This window comes from Phodopus roborovskii, unplaced genomic scaffold, assembly GCF_943737965.1.
Source record: "Phodopus roborovskii unplaced genomic scaffold, PHOROB, whole genome shotgun sequence".
In the NCBI taxonomy this organism is placed as follows: Eukaryota; Metazoa; Chordata; class Mammalia; order Rodentia; family Cricetidae; genus Phodopus; species Phodopus roborovskii.
The window spans coordinates 1703155-1719862 of NW_026126470.1; the positions used below are offsets into that span (position 1 = coordinate 1703155).

Consider the following 16708-nt stretch of genomic DNA (forward strand, 5'->3'; position numbering starts at 1 on the left):
AATAAATGAATCCTGCTTGGACAGTACTACTTCTGCTGGCCCCTGAAGGGGCTCACAAGTATTGCTGTTGGTCTCAGCTTCAGTCTACAAAGCCAGTGGACAGTATTTACTGATAAAGCCACTTACATTGCTCCCAAATGTTCCATGCATTTATCTCATGTTCCTACTGAAAGTATAAACACTTACACTTCAAATCTCAAATCTCTGTTGCTTTTTCCATAACACTAATGTGCAATTTTCACATGTCTATAAGTGACTTCAAACCTTTTTAAAAAAGAAAATTAACACTGTCTTCTCAGAAACTAGATATTAATGCCTCTGCAGGCAGGTAACACAACATTAAAGTTTCAGTGTTCACAAAATGACTGGCCATGTCTACTAAAAATCTTCAAGATTGATATAATCAACTCTTTTAATAAGCTGACAAACTGTTATCATAGACCCATGTAAGAAACCTGAACAGCCAATGTGAGAATTCAGATGTCAGAGGGAGTTCATTGGGATTCTAAACAACTTCTTAGCTCTGCTTTCTTTTCCATAAATGACTTGGTTAGCTTGTGGTTTGGAGTTTTAGTTAATTGTATGCCTTTTAAGATGTGCCTAAAATATCACAAAATGGTACTTGGAATTAAATTCACAATGAGTCACTCAACTTTATATGACACAACAAAGTAAAAGTCAGTTATACCTTGCATTTAATGGAAGTATTTTGCAATTAACAGACAATAATGCATTTTTTTTTTGTAGTTGGATAAAGTCATAGAAAAGCATAACCAATCATACAAACGAATCTTGGAACAACTTTTAATGGTAGAAAAATCCCACAGGCAAACCATAATGGAGATGGAGGAAGAAAAGAGAAAACACAAAGAATATATGGAGAAGAGTGATGAATTCATAAACTTATTGGAACGTGAATGCGAAAGGTAAGCGGGGCACTGGATGAAGCAATGACCTCTCTGCAAAGTATTGCAAATGTTACTATGGGCTGGATGAGGGAAGCATGCATCTAAAGGCATTATCAATACAGTACAATAATAATTATGGAAATATAGATACTGGGCTCCCACTCCTCTAAAGGAGTGTCACTGAGAAAGCTGCACAGAGACTAAGAGAAATTGTTCATACGCAAACATTCAGAATGACTTTCAATGTAGGAGGAGAAATAGGTATGAGGGCAAGTAGTGTGGCAAGAAATATTTTGAGTCCTGAGGGGAAGTCAAACATTCTACACAGCTACAGAAGAGGGTGTAAGTGCAGGATGAGAAAAGGAAAGGCAGGCATGAGCTGTTTGCAAGATGAAGACAATAAAAGAACCGTGAGAAGGAAAGTGAGGTCATCAGGTATGCGTTCTTAGAGAACAATGAAAGCAACATGGAGGAAAGACGGGAAGAGCTGCAGATCAGAGGCAGGAAGCCTGCTTTGGAGGCAACTACCCAGATAAGGGAGATGAGGGGTGTAAACAGGAAATATTTATGATGGAGAGTCTACACAGTGACCTCTGAGACCGAAGAGATGTGCATTGGCCATGGGAGTTATTTAGCTGGCATTCAGGTTATGCACCAAGATATGAAATATGGAAATGCTTGAGGGACTTCAGTTGAAGACAAGGGTTAATACATGGAGGTGAATCCTGAGTTAGACATGTTGATATGAAATTTCTTGGTTTTCCCTAAAACCTAGTAGGAAAATATGTATAAATTTTACCCATGGTCATAAATGTAGGTCTACAAAGTTGGGCTCATGTGTGCACGTGTAATGGGTACCAGCTGAAGCTGTGTGCACAGGTGCCATCAGGAGACAAAGTGTTGACAATAGAGCCCTAGACTCAGAGCTTGGCTGAGAAAAGAGAACAAACAAAACAAACAAACAAACAAACAAAAAAGCAGAAGGATGGAGGAACCAGAAGAGAAAGTTCGTGAAACTAGGGAAAACTCAAGCAGCAAAAACAAACCACAACAAAAACCCAACCACAACCACAACAACAACACAATGTGCAGGACAGGACAGGACAGGACAGGAAATGCCCTAGATTTTGTGACATGAAAACATTACAGGAACTTAAACAGCCATTTCACTAAGACACAGGCAGAGTCCCGTACCACGCTTTGAACAGTAGATGAGAAAAGTTGTTCCAGGTGTGAACCAGTATTTGAGAAGTATGACTCTTAGAAAGTGGTTTGCTTGGCAAATCTAATATCACACACAGGTCAGATTATTTGTTCTACTTTGTCCTACTCTGAATCAGCATCAGCAGTATGGGCATGCACGTTACATAAAAGGACAATTGGACCTCTCCACTGACACTGTAAAGGAAGAAAACCATGTCTGCAATGCCAATTTCTATGTGCTTGCTTTACTTCTTCTTGTGTGTACTTGCAAGAGTCACACTGTTGACACTGAAGGTGAACAATCACAGAACAATGCAGAAAAATGGTCTGTGAGCTTCCATTTTCAAAACACTAGCAATCTCAACTGCTTTACTCAAGTTTTTCGGCTTTGTTTTACATTGTTTTTGAGACACAGTCTCCTGCCTCAGCTCCCTTAGTGCCTGGATTAAAGGCTTACACTACCAAACTGGGCCAATAAATTGCCAGTAAGTATTTTAGTGAGGGAACTAAGATTCCACCAATGTACTCACGAATGGTGAAGGCTCATTTATTTTCAGATTATTTTACTGGCAGCACTCACTTGAGAACCTCTATCCCCTCTACCCATCCTACCCCTGTCCCCCTCCCCCACCCAGAAGGTGGGGACAAAGGGGAGACAAATTTGAACCTCATGAACTCTGAGAGATCTGCAGGAACATATTTTAAAAGCTCAAGAAATCTGGCGCGAAGAGATGATTCAACTCAGACATTACAAATATACAATGTCTTATTCAATGAGACAATGTTATATTAAATATTATTTCGAACCCCTGTGGTTTGGCACTAGTGGCTTCATTTGGCCCCCATACTGTCTTGGCATTAACCTACTAACAGACACTTTCTTTCATCTCTCCTTACTGTGAACATTCACTGACCATGGTCAAAGGGTTGTGTGGCAGAGAACCAAGAGGTGCAGGCTATTCTTTTCCAGGGGTTGACCACATAAGACAGCACGAAGACAACGACACAGGCTGAGACGGTGAAGGGCTAATGGGATATGGTTCTTATGTTCACAGTTGTTCGCATCTTCTGGAGCAAGGCTGGGGAGGCAGATGGATACAGATGTTTACTTTCAGAAAACAAAAGAGGAATAACACAGAAATGTGAACGAAAGACCAATGGAAATAGGACACAGGTTAGGAGGAAAGAAAAAGTGTCAAGTGTACACCTTGGAATCAGTCTGCTAAGGATGACATTTCTATGGGCTGGAGAGGAAGACTTTAGTGGATTAGTGTTTGTCTTACAGGATACAAAGTCTTAAAGGATAATCAAACTGACCAGGCATTGCCAAGAAATAGGAAAAAGCAACTGTTGCTCCTTCCCTGCTAGCCAGTGTAATAGTAGATAAGTGAGCATTCACTTGTTTCCATTAGCCAAGGAAAAGCTTCCAGATGGAACAACTTAGGTGTGAGAATATCAAACTTACTCCCACCCCACATCACATAGAGAAACTTCTTGACTCTGTTTGCACATACAATTCTTGTCTCTTGGGGCTGTTGGGACATTCCGCCACAACACTTGCTCCAGCCTACTGCGAGGGAGGCTGCAAGCCTGTTGTGGCAGACCTGGCATCTGCCTACTTTAAGGCCATGAACATGAGATTTCCAAGTGAATGCTATCAATGGAAACAGTAGGAGAAAGTCCAGTGATTTCAGGCGAGCATGCCCAGCTCTTGGTTACATCCATGTCTCCTTTTGAAGTGGCATGGAAAGGTAACACACCGTCGCTGATTCCCTTAAGCTGTGATGACAGAGTTACCCCTTCACAAAGCAAGATGAACTTTTCTTAGAGGAACAAAGAATACTTTTCACTTCCTCAATCAAAGTGACGTAAGACACTCCAAAAGTTTTGGACTCTCACATTATAAAAGATATAAACCCCACTTAAAAGGGAGTTGGGTGAGTATAGCTACAAAAGACTGACTAAAAAGTCTGAAAAACAAAAAGTTAATATCTATTTTAAGTATAGTTTATATCTACACAGAAAAAATTAAGTAAGATATTACTGAGGTAATTAAAGAGACCCTAGAGGATACATAATGGATTTCAAATGAAGGCTCAATTTTTGTGTTTGCTTTGGAGAATTCATTTTATGTGAAAAAGCCTAAAGGAGCCTGATGTCACACATTGAGTTCAGGCCAAAATGTTTGCCAAGTGATGTCGCTGTAGTAATCAGTAAGCAATTGGCTTTCCCACTTGAGGGAGGGTGGGGGCAGGGATCAGTCCTGAAAACCATGTTCGCAAGCTTGTTAATGTAAGTAAAGTTTCTCTAGCTGTAATCTGTGTGGCTTGGTGATTCCACATTACCTTATCATACCTTGGTTCATGACAGCTTTTTGCTCAGTGACCAGGTCTGCTGAGTGAGTATGTGTATCACCGATGACCTGAGTTATATATACTTGGCTGAATTACAAGTGGAGTTTATGTGAAATGTTTTACACAAAAGCAATGCCAGTAATTTTTGGCCTTTCTGGATGGCTTCACGGGAAAGCCAAACAAAAATCACTTTCAGTCAGTGTAAATTTGCAAAAATTTCCCATCTATAAGTGAAATGCCAATTTCATCTGTACTTTCAAAAAAAAAAAAAAATCCTGCAGAATTTTTCTTAAATGTAAATGGGGGGAGAGAGATGTAAAGGAGTGAAAAAGTCTTCTTTAAAAACATTCCCTCTATGACTAAAGCAAACCACATCTATTACTCTATGGATGCCTTTGAAAGAACTGCTAAGGCAGGAAGCAAATATCGTTATGGCAATTGCATAAAAGTGTGGTTTCAACCCTACATGTTTCTAAAGCCCTGAATTACTTTTCAAAGTATTTTGGCCAAGTTGCTTAGCACTGATAATCCAACTTTACAGACCAGAAGCTCGCATTAGCTTCTTAGGAGCCACACTGAGAGAGGCATCACAAGAGGAATTGACTTCTTATTCCTGTCCTAGCCAATTATTAACTTTGGCATTTAGACACCCCTGCAGGAAGGTCAACATTCAAAGGTGGGTGCTTTAACCACACTCTAGACCTACGTTTTGGCAAAGAACAAACCACTTCCACCCCTTCGTTTGACAAGAAGCAACTTTACAAAGATTCCCCGTAGGTCCCCTCTCTAACAAGACAAGTCTATTTGGTAGACTTGCTTCAGGCAAGATGACTGGACTACTGAGTCCCATTTGATTCTACTGTTCAGTGACTCACTAGACAACTTAGGCCACTTTCAACTCCTCTCCAAAAACATCAAGAGTCTCTGGAGTCTTTGGATACAATCCCTTGATATACAGCAATGAATGAATATATCAATTATCTAAACTTTTACTCAAATAAGTTAAGTATCTAGGTTCTTAGCTTATTACTGTGGCTTACCAGTCATTCACTGGTTCATTAAAAACATGTTACTTTATACTGGCTAGAAGACATTGATGGGGATGAGGGTAAGCTTCATCCACATAAAACCCCAGATATGTTTACTGTAAAAAGCAGATACTACAGTAGACTTGGAATTGTGCTGCAAATAAGGCATTTTAATATATAGGGAAAGCGTCACCCAATAGTAAATAACATGTGAGGCTCAGAAGGGCAAACCATTCAGGAGAAATCAACACGCTTATTAAATCAGAGAACTTTACTACAGAACTTTATATCTCAAAACTATGACCATAAGGACTTTTAGCAACTATGGTCTTAAATATCAGCTTTTCCAGATCCCACAAAACAAAACACCCTGGGCACAATGCTTTAAAATTCCATTTTTAAAAGTAATATTTGGAAAGCCAGAAGTTTTAAATTTCATGCACACTAAACTATTGTTGTAGAGTACATTGCACGCAAATGCAATCATTTCCTTTCAGTTTTCTGGAAAGGAGTTATTTGTATTACATATTCTCTAGACTATGTCCAGCAAGGAGTAAAATGGATGACACATCTTCACTTGACTTTTGCCATGGGTATCCAGTTCTTTCTCAGAACAAAATGGAGACCCACCACAAATACATATTTTGATATTGTATTCCATACAGAATTATGTAACCAGTCTTCTGTTCACACACCCCTCTTGATACCTAGCATAGGAGCTGTGCAAGGATGCAGATAGAGTACTTACCTCATGAATACCAAACACCCATTTAAGACCATACATCACAAGTTAATTTTTAACAGATGCCACAAAACCATATCCATGTAACTGCACAATTCAGCAGTTTTTTATACATGCCACATAATTAAAGAGGTCAGAGTTTGGATGCGGTGCTGATGCTATTTGACTGTTTTTCCTTTCCAGGAAGCCAAGCTAAACTTAACAAACAACTTTGAATGCAAATTTAGCCCATTCAGAAGAGTAGGGATGTTAAAAAGCAGTCAAAAAAGAAAAAGAAAAAAGAAACCCAACAAGCACAGTGTGGCTGATGATGAACTAGGAGCTTAAAGATGTGGGAACTCAGGTCTGCAGATCAGATTCTTCACTGACGCTGGTGAGAGCAGCAGCGCCTCTCCTGTTAATTTCCAACTGCAAATTGGTATTTCCGGTCTTGAAGGCCATCTGATTTCAGTGTACTTCGCTGTTCCTCACATATCATGTGTTCAAACTGAGCCTAATATCATCTGCAAGTCCAGGCCATTCATAACCTTTCTACTCTTGACAGTGCCACTGCAATTAAGCAAATATCAGAAATCTCAGAATCTTTACAATTTGAGCTAGAACAATTTGACCTACAACATAGATCAATCTTCTGATTTTTGAGCTGACAAAAAAAAGGGGGTGGGGTGGGGTGGGGAGACCTACTAAATTCCAACTAAGAAGTCAAAAATCTGGTTGCTGAATAAATACAAAGCCAGAGCTGGGGCCAGGTCTCCTAACAATATATTCAATGCTATTCTTCCCACTATCCACCCAAACCTTGGACTTGGTGTTACTGATGATCTAGCCAACAATACAGTTGAAAAGGCAAGATAGTCATAAAATAATCTGTGGATAATTTAGGAAGAACTCGCTTGTTAATTCTATGGCACAGAAACCGAAGTTGCAGAATTATGAAGGGTAGGGCAAAGGGGAATTTAAGAACTGCTGGTTACTCAACAGCCAGTAGAGCCCTGAATTCAGTGCGGAACATACACTGGTAAATGCATCTACTAACTGCTCATAGTTTCTAGCTTAACAGCCCTATTAAAGAGGAAGCCAAAGACTGAATGTACAAAGTCAACCTTCAACTTCCCTTCCACTCAGGCCATAAAATACAAAGAGGAAGAAGAGCGGTAAAGCAGACCACAGTGAAAAGTATGGACTCAGACATGGAAATGAAGGGAGGACGTTGGAATTGAACTGTGTCCTGAATCTGTAACTTGCAAGTGAACTGTGGCAGGAGTATAGGAACCCCTGAGATGTGAATATGAACATATCAAGCCACCAGGGTGGGCAGGACTGGCAGTGACAGGGAAGTATCAACACACAGGCCTCACAGAAGGCCCAAGGTAGCTGAGTTAACAGCAGGGACTCGCAGTAGGACAGCTGAGGTTTGGAAGATGGTATTGTCCGTTCACCCAGTCTAACGACAAGGTACGCCATCTCTTTAAGACTGTATCCACATTGTGTGTGTGTGTGTGTGTGTGTATGTGTGTGTGTGTGCGTGCTTGAGAGAGAGAGAGAGAGAGAGAGAGAGAGAGAGATGGCTTCCCAGCTGCTGCTTACAGAGCCTCTGTCAGGCAGCTGTTTTCTGATGAAAGTGTAAAGCAAGAGTCTGTAAAAGCTGTTTACACATAAAAGTATAATGTTTACCCCTCTCCTTCTTTCTATCCATGTTTCTTTCATCTGCTGGCTAAAGCATGTTTTCTACCCCTTTGACCATACCTGCTCGTTATCCTCCATTGCTGAACCTGCCCGCTCTCTGGGACCCTAACTTAAAGACACGGCTAGCTATTGTCCATCTCCCTCTTCCTGGCAGCTGCCAACATTTTCAGCTTGCTTGCCCTGTTGTTTTTCTCTAAAACTCCAATAAAATTGTTCTTGAACTTCCTTCAGGGGGGAAAGTTATATGGATTTCATATGTAATGACTAAGTTATAACCTACACAACGAGTATGATAATAGTGGCTGCCACTGGGGTGGGTAGCATTTTCCAGACAAAGGAGACGTTACATATAGATATATATTATGCACCCAGAAAGACATTTATTGCAATATGTTGGCCTACGTAATTATAAACACTATTCATCCTATGGTCTCCCATCTGCAAATTACTGGACCAGGCAAAGGGGAATGTAACTTGAAAACTTGCGAGCACATCATCCAAATTCCGGTCCATGTCTGAAGTACTATAAACCCAGGCTTATGATTCAGTAATTATCAACTCAGTAACTTAGGCACAGGACATTCAACTTTCTCCCAACTTTCTGCTCTATTCTGGCCCTCAAAAGGTTGATGATGTCCACCAACACTGGGGAGGGAGGTCCAGAAGCTCCAGTCAGTCCCCTCAGTAAACACAGCCACACTCTAGAATGTTGCTTAACCAGTTCTCTGCATCCTATGGCCCAGTCAAGTGGACACAAAGTTCCACACCAGAATTACACTTTTTACAGTTGTCTCTCTCTAGCGTACTTTGTTTATAAAATGTTGGGCCATGCCACTGAAGGCTGTCAAGAAAGGATCTAATTAGATCTTGGTCTTGGCTCTGAGGATATGAAAATGGATGAGAACTATCAAGAAAAAGTTCTTCAAGATAGACACAAATGTAAGCAAGAGCAATGAGGAGTAACAGACAGGTGGAAACAGGGTACAGAGGAGGCAGCGAAGGAGATGTCATTCTCAGGTCCTCAGTGCAGAGGTCCTTTGAAACAGCCCAATACTCTACAACAATGAAAGGGAAAATGGTTCTCAGGGAACTTTTCTTCAAGCCTGACACCAGCAAGGCGTCTTTGGGGGAAGTCATTCCGCGCGGATGAGCAGATATGTTGAATGTGGTGGTATTGCGAAGAGCACAGCCTGCCACATGCACAAAAGCCACTCATCTAAGGTGTCAGCTTTGAGTGTATCAAAGACCCCAGCTTTCCACCCAGCCTCTCGCCAGTCCTATGACCCCACACTACTGCATCCTCTCTCCCAAACGGAACTGTGAAACATCACACCATTCCCACTCTACGAAAAGTGGGCTTACTTTTTACTTTCTTCATAGCTTTTTTCACATACATTTTTAAAGCATTACGTCAAAAAATTAATTAAGAAAATTAATTGCCACACACAACATTAGGTTTTATTGTGGCATTCTCAGAAAATTTTATGTGGGGCCCCTTCCAACTCTGTATCATTTCACTAGCCCATACAGAGTCTCCCTTCCAAGTTCATGTCACAGGTGTCTACTCCCTCCCCCTTCCTCAACACCTGCTATTCCCGGTCATAGTCTTTCTAGTTTTACAGGCTATCCCTATTCTTACTCCCTACTTATATATAAACGTTAGAAGCTAAGGTCCACATGTGAGAAAACAGGCAATCTTTGTGTTTCTGGTTCTTTAAAAAACATTTTTATGATTTTCCACTCATCTCGATTAGCATGGCGGTGGGACAAGAGAATCTAAGACAGTCAGTTGTGATGGGAAAAGCAGAGTAAGTGTGAGAACAACAGGGCAGATGGTACTTCATTAACTACAGGAAAGGATGACCCCAAAAGGAGACTCTCAAGCCATATATACCAAAACAGCAACCAGCAAAAGTGAAAAAAGCTACAGAAACAGCCCACTCCACTTACACACTTCTTGTGGCCTATAATTTTTCACTATCAAAAATCTCAAGACCCCAGTCCTAAGTCCCTAACTAAAGAATGCAGACATATTACAATTTAGCAGAGCTCCTTTTGTGAGCATTTAGATTCCTTCCACTTTCCTTTATTATAAAGAACATTACCACAGTTTCACATTCCAATTAATTTATGCTAACTCCTAATTGTTGTCTTATGATAAATTCTTAGCTATAGATTCCTGGGTCAAAGTTATAAAAGTCTTTTAGTTAAGGAGTTTGAAATTTGTGGCTAAGTAGACATCTGCAGATATTTATACCACTAGCAACAATAATGGAGAATCACTGTATACTTTATAAATTTATCTGGGAACAATCATGACGATGACCTCATTTAAACATACAATGTGAAAGCACACTTAAAGTGAATGTCAATAAGATGAATCAGACTTTCCCACTGACTTGGATTTTTGAAGAGTTATTTACTAAGGAAAAACCCTAGTACGTCATCAAAAACACACTTAAAGACTATAATATTTTTCTCTAAGGAGTATTTTGATCTTATTAATATGATTTCAGTGTATCCCACCTGCATTCTCTATCAAATCCAGGTTTAGACTTAATACCAGTAGTCTTCCCAAATACCACCTTTGCTGGCCCTTCTTTGAAATGTTTGAAGTTTCCTCTATTTACAGATTCCACAGCAAGCCATTAAGGCCAAATACAGAATCCTAGCTCACTTTTCCTAGACTGTGAAATATTTGCAATAATAAACAACACTCACTACTGGCCTTACGTGGTTCTACCAAGTCTGCTTTGTTCCATAATATGGGATTTAAGAACCACCTCACCAAATTCCTCCTCTAGTAATTCAATTTGCCATGAATAACACATGTAGCAAAAGTAAAGAAGAAAAAAGATGAAAAGATGGCCAGCACAGGCTAAACTCCCAATCAATGGTCCATACATTGTCCATCCTGTTCTGGCTCCCGTTTCAACCACTAAAACCAAGGAGAGAAACCAAAAGCTTGTAATATCTCTTCATGGGAACGTGGTATCAGGAGCTCTGGTTAGGAGGGGGATTAATCAAAGGGGGCATGTGAGAATCCTCAGGGAACCTATTTAACTCCACTACTCTCACTGGCTCTCTCTCTCTCTCTCTCTCTCTCTCTCTCTCTCTCTCTCTCTCTCTCGCTGTTTCTCATTATTTATCATGTACACACACTTGTTTACTTTCATGAGTTTTCCAAACACCCTGCATATAACTGAGATGGCTGAAAGCAGGTAACAGCTTCAGAAATAAATAACATGATCAGGACCTGTGAGGGGAAGATGTCCTTTCTGTGCCCTTTTATTAAAAATAAGGAATGTCTAACTCTGTTTTGCCCTTTATACCTTACATTTTGGGTTCTATGATAGTCAAGGCACTGTTCCATAATAAGCATAAGAATATATTCAAATAAAGAAAAAAATACTTTTCTGTGTTGATCAATGCATATAGAAACATCAGAGTTATTCCAATTTGAACAAATATAAAATCTCACTGCCTGAAGGGTCACAGGGGCATAATCAACATCGAGAATTCTACATGGCAACCTTGCTTCAGTAACAAACACAATGAACAAATAGAGAGGGGGCAGCAAATGTTAAAAAGCTGTGGAAATTCCAACAAAGTTTAGTTTTTATTGTTTTCTACAAGGTTGTACTCTGCATCAGCCTTGACTTGAGATGTTGCCTGAGTGCTAGGATGACACGGATGTATACCCTGCATCTGTTTTATGAGTCATGATTTGAGGGAGAGAGAGGGCAGAGGGAACTACGGAATTATTCCTAACAGTTTTTTTTTTTTTTTTTTTTTTAATGTCAATACTTACGTGGATGTGTAATTAAAGAAACCCTTATTGAGTTGGGGGAAGCTCAGTTGGCACTAGGTTTAGTCCCCCAGCACTACATAAACAGTACACTATGGCAGAAAACTGAAATCTTAGCATGTGGGAGGCAGGTGCACGCACAAGTATAGGTCATCCTTGGCGACACCGTGAGCTCAAGATCAGCCTAGTATATAAGCAACCCTGTTGGGAGGAATGGGAGGAGGGAGGGAAAAAGAGAGGAAGGAAGAGAGGGAGGGAGCGAGGGAGGGAGGACAAGAAAGAGAGGAGAGATGGGAAGAAGAAGGAAGGGGAGGGAAGCAGGGGAGGGGAGGGAGAAGGGAGAAGAAAGAGCTTGCTGATAAATTATAAAGATTTTAGAGCAATGGTTCTTAACCCTTAATACAGTTCATGTTATGGTGACCCCAACCATAAATTATTTTGTTGCTACTTCATTTTGCTACTGTTATGACTAACAATGTAAATATCTGATATGTAGATGGGTGACTCCTGTGAAAGGGTCCTGTGATGCTCGGAGGGGTCATGACCCATGGGTTGAGAAAGGCTGATTTAGATGGAATGATTAGTTCTGTAGGAGTAGGTATAAAGGCTTCCTGACAGGCAGCAATTAGCTTGAAGGCATTTAGCTGGCAGAAATTGTACCCCAAAATACAAAGGATGTAAGAAAGACAATCTGCGCATGGCCACACTTTAGGATGGGAGCTCAAACCCAATTGCCCTCTTATCCTTCTCTCTCTCTCTCTCTCTCTCTCTCTCTCTCTCTCTCTCTCTCTCTCTCTCTCTCTCTCCCTTTCTTTCTTTTAATTTAAATTTGAAAGAAACTCGTTTTACATGTCAATCCCAGTTCCCTCACCCTCCCATCCTCCCCTATCACCCTCACCAAACCCCAGCCCATCCTCTTTCTGCTCCCCAGGGAGGGAGAGACCTTCCATGGGGATCTTCAAAGTGTATCATATCATTTGGATCAGGGCCTAGGCCCTCCCCCATGTGTATAGGCTGAGGGAGTATCTCTCTATGTGGAATGGTCTCCCAAAGTCCATTCATATACTAGGGATACATACTAATCCACTACCAGAGAACCCATAGACTGCCCAGTTCTCCTAACACACACACACACACACACACACACACACACACACACACACACACATACATTCAGGGTGTCTGGGTCGGTCCTATGCTGGTTTCCCAGCTATCAGACTGGAGTGCATGAGCTCCATATTGTTCAAAATCAGCTGACCTGTCCTCTTTATTCTGAACTCAAACTATGCAGAAAAGTTTCAACCTCACACCCCAATTTGCCAGAGAATCTACAGTATATACACAAATAATTGCATTTTAAGGGTCTAAAGCCAAAGTTAAAGAGAATCTAAGAACAGTAACAATAATAACAAGATTAACAACCAGAGCACCATTATATGCAGAGCTCTTTAAAAGTGGATTCCACGTATGCCATCCCATTACTGTACAACTTCCTGATAACGACTTTATAGCAAAATGAGACTGGAGAAATACATTTCCATTTGGCTACAGCAGATGGAAAATTAAATCTCATTTTATCCAAAATCATAAAAAGGGAGCTGTTGTAATATGCTACCTAATCCTTTTTGCCTGGCCTAAAATTAGCTAATTACAGCAACATGTGAGCAAATGGCAATGAAATATAACCTAATGAAAAAGCAAAAGGGGACAAGAACATCTATTTATTTCAAATGTGTCGGAGCTCTGCCAAAGAGGCAATCCAGTCTGCATCCCCATCCTCAAAAGAGCAACTCGGCTAAACTCACTTAGACAGTACCCTGTCTTCAGCTATCCTTTGAGTTTGACTCCAAGTTTGTTGGACAATTTAAGGAAAGAGTGACACCAGTTCTACCTGCAAGAAGGCCATGGTCATGAGCTCCACTCTCTAGCCTGAAGCTTCTCTGGGACTGTAAAAGGACACTTGCCTCCAAAGCTCATAGAGCCCTGTTTCTGCACTGAGTTTGCTGAGAGAATTCTGGATGTATTTGCAATCTATCAGTCCACAGTGTGAGTCAGGCTATTCCAAACTGGTTTTCTAACCAGAAAACTGAGAAGTTTGATGACACATTTAGGTAAACATGCTCACTGGAAGAAGTTATTTCAATTTTTATAGCCTTTAATCCTCTGTGAGCTTTGAAATCCATACAGGTTTGTAGACTAGATTTAAGTTCATATGACTTAAATAACAGAAATTATATATAAACAAACTCTATTAAAAACTCCACGGGTTTGGGATAGTTAAGACTATTTAATACTATAAAGAGCAATTAGGGTAAGCTGATCCGAAACTGAAGTCTTTAACTATTAACCAATCAGCCTTGTTCTTAATTAAAATCTCAGTTCTCAACAGACTTCTTGCCCCAAGAACTAAAACTTCTCATTGACTCTGGTGGGATGACGACAGCTCTGGTTGACAATGATAAATGAACTCCAAGTCTGAAGGGCTCACTCCAGTGAAAGACAGGAAAAGGTTGCAGACCAAGACTCTCATCACCTACTTTGCAGGCAACCTGAGAATTCAATAGGCAGTTGAATGCAAATGCAATAAAAATGTGGTAAAAATACACGTCAAAGTTATCTAAATTAACCAACTTGATAGCAACTACAAGTTATAAAAGCTAACTAAAACCTGCATCGGGGGGAGGACTTTTTAGCCTACCAGATGAATGAATGACAAGACGGATAAAAATGTTAAAAATTCCTCTTTACCAGCCCTCTGTTAGCTAGATTATTAATTCTTTGTACAAAGGAGTCTCTTCCACTATGTCTACCCTCTTCCCTTTGCTCTTGCCCTTGAGAATGTCTGATTCACATAGAAGAAATCTTGCTCCAGTTGTGAGTTCTCATTTCTATTCCAAACTTATAGGTTTCACCATCACACTCAACCCTAGCCCAAGGCATCTTCTTCCTTCATTCTGTGTTTTATATTGAGTCAGGTAAGGAGGTAATTTCATAAGAAGATGCTTCAGGGTCAAGGAGGTGGCCCAGTGTTCTTTTCGTGCACAGCTTCAGATCCCTGCTCTGAGACGATGCCACTTCAATCATCATCACGTTTTGGAAATGCTGCCTTAGCGCACTGGCTTCCTCAACTCTGCAATAGTGTTGTGACACACAGAAACACTGTGTAGAGGAAAGAGGTTGAGATTACCTCACAAAGAACCGTATCGAAGGGCCAGGATGCAGCTCAGTTGGTAGAGTGTAGAGCGCCTGCTTTGGCCCTGGCTCCAAGCCCAGCACTGCACAGTAACTTATGCCTCTAACCTAAGCACTCAGGAAGAGGAGGCAGGAAAAGCAAAGGTTCAGATGCACGTGGTAGCTCTTGCCTGCACTCATAGCACTCATGAAGCTGAGGCAGGAGACTCACTCATATACAGCACAGTAAAATCTCACCTCAAGGGGAAAAAAAAAGCAAAACAACCAGGGAAATAATGGGATTTATTTTTGTTAGTTGTAGGGATGGTAGATTCTATTCTGTATATTCTCTATAAAAACTACACAAAGTTCCTTTAAAAAGAACTGGGAACCAGTTGTAACAGTTGAAACCGCAACAATTACAGTTAACTTCAAACACTCCTAGGGTCTGAGATGAGTTACCTCATTTAGTCTCCACCATAACCCTCTGAAGTGGATGCTATTATTGTACACAGAATACTCACTTAGACATTCTGAAGACCATAAGGAACTTGCCCAAGGTCACACTGCTGCTAGTCACTGTAAAGTAGGCCTTGGGTCCAACTCCTAAATCCAAGTGCTTTTAACCTTTTTCACAGTGGCGCCCCAACCTAGGTGATCATTATTGATTGGCAGGAGAGATATTGAGAAATGCAGATTTCTGGGCCAATTTCTAACCATGGTAAGGTAGATTCCTGATTGTGGTGGTCAGAGGTGACAGCATGGTGGCATTTCAAATATGGGTCACATGTTCTTTCAAGATGCCAAGAGAACACAAGGGAAGCCAGTTGTCAAATAGCTGTCTAAGTCATCTGCCTGGAATAGAAGTAGATTCCCTTGTTCCACACAAACCTCTTCCTCACTATGTAATAGTCGAGAAGGTCAAATGAGGGCAGGGTCATACCGTATCAGCAGCTAGTATCAAGACATACCACTGCAGGAGCCACATTACAGAAGATGAATATGCTACAACGGAGAAAATCTTCTGAGTGAGGAGTATTGAGTCAGAGCTTTACCCAGACAGAAGGCACAGAAAGCAATGTAGACAGAGTTTAAATCCCTGGCCATGCTCATTGCAGGGCCAGATCCAAAATATTAATACTCAATACAAATACTGAAAATTTCAATTGGAAAAATTAAATTTTCAGCTTCTGAAATATTCAAGAATGTAGTTCATGTATCCATTTATTTCGAAACATTTACCGAGTGCCTTCCACATGCAACGTACTAGATGCACACATATGACCTCTGCCCCGAAAGGCAGGGGAACGTTTGGGTAATGGAAAATGATGTCATCCTTGATCCCAGGATCAGGGTTGGCTGTGTGGAAAGGGAGCATTTCAGCTGCATCCTGAAAGACAGGCACAGCTCAAATACACAGAAAACAAGAGAAAGGGAGGCAGAAAGCACTACCGGGGGGCTCTATGGCATAAAGGAAAGAGAGTAAGGCAAAAAGTACAACCGACTTCAGGAAACAGCGGGGAGTATGCACTGGCCTAAGTACAGGTAATGTGGAAAAGGAGTGGAATCGTGGTCCCAATGTCACAGTGGTCACAGAACAAACAGCTGTGAACGTGAGACTGAGGAAGTAGTTTCCGCAGCCGAGATGCATTTCAGCAGCACCCAGATTGCAATGCAGTAAGAGCAAAAAGCAACAGATATGAGTAGAAGGAATGCTTACGCTGTAAACTAAATGGCGCCTGTGAATTACTTTTTGTTGTTGTTGTTAGGGTTAAGAGAAGTGATTTTTATACGTTATGGTTGTTAGC

At 40.8% G+C, this 16708-nt stretch overlaps 2 protein-coding genes across 2 annotated transcripts in view; one reads left to right on the plus strand and one right to left on the minus strand.

Annotated features, from left to right (window-relative positions):
- The window catches only part of Cmss1 (cms1 ribosomal small subunit homolog), a 280080-nt gene that overhangs the window by 195668 nt on the left and 67704 nt on the right, over window positions 1-16708 (minus strand). The gene's annotated exons all lie outside the window — the stretch shown is intronic.
- Filip1l (filamin A interacting protein 1 like) overlaps window positions 1-16708 on the plus strand; it is a 212618-nt gene that overhangs the window by 150799 nt on the left and 45111 nt on the right. Inside the window, exon 5 of the mRNA XM_051191706.1 lies at window positions 748-926. Within this exon, the coding sequence (XP_051047663.1) occupies window positions 748-926 (179 nt within the window). The remainder of the gene's footprint in view (window positions 1-747; window positions 927-16708) is intronic.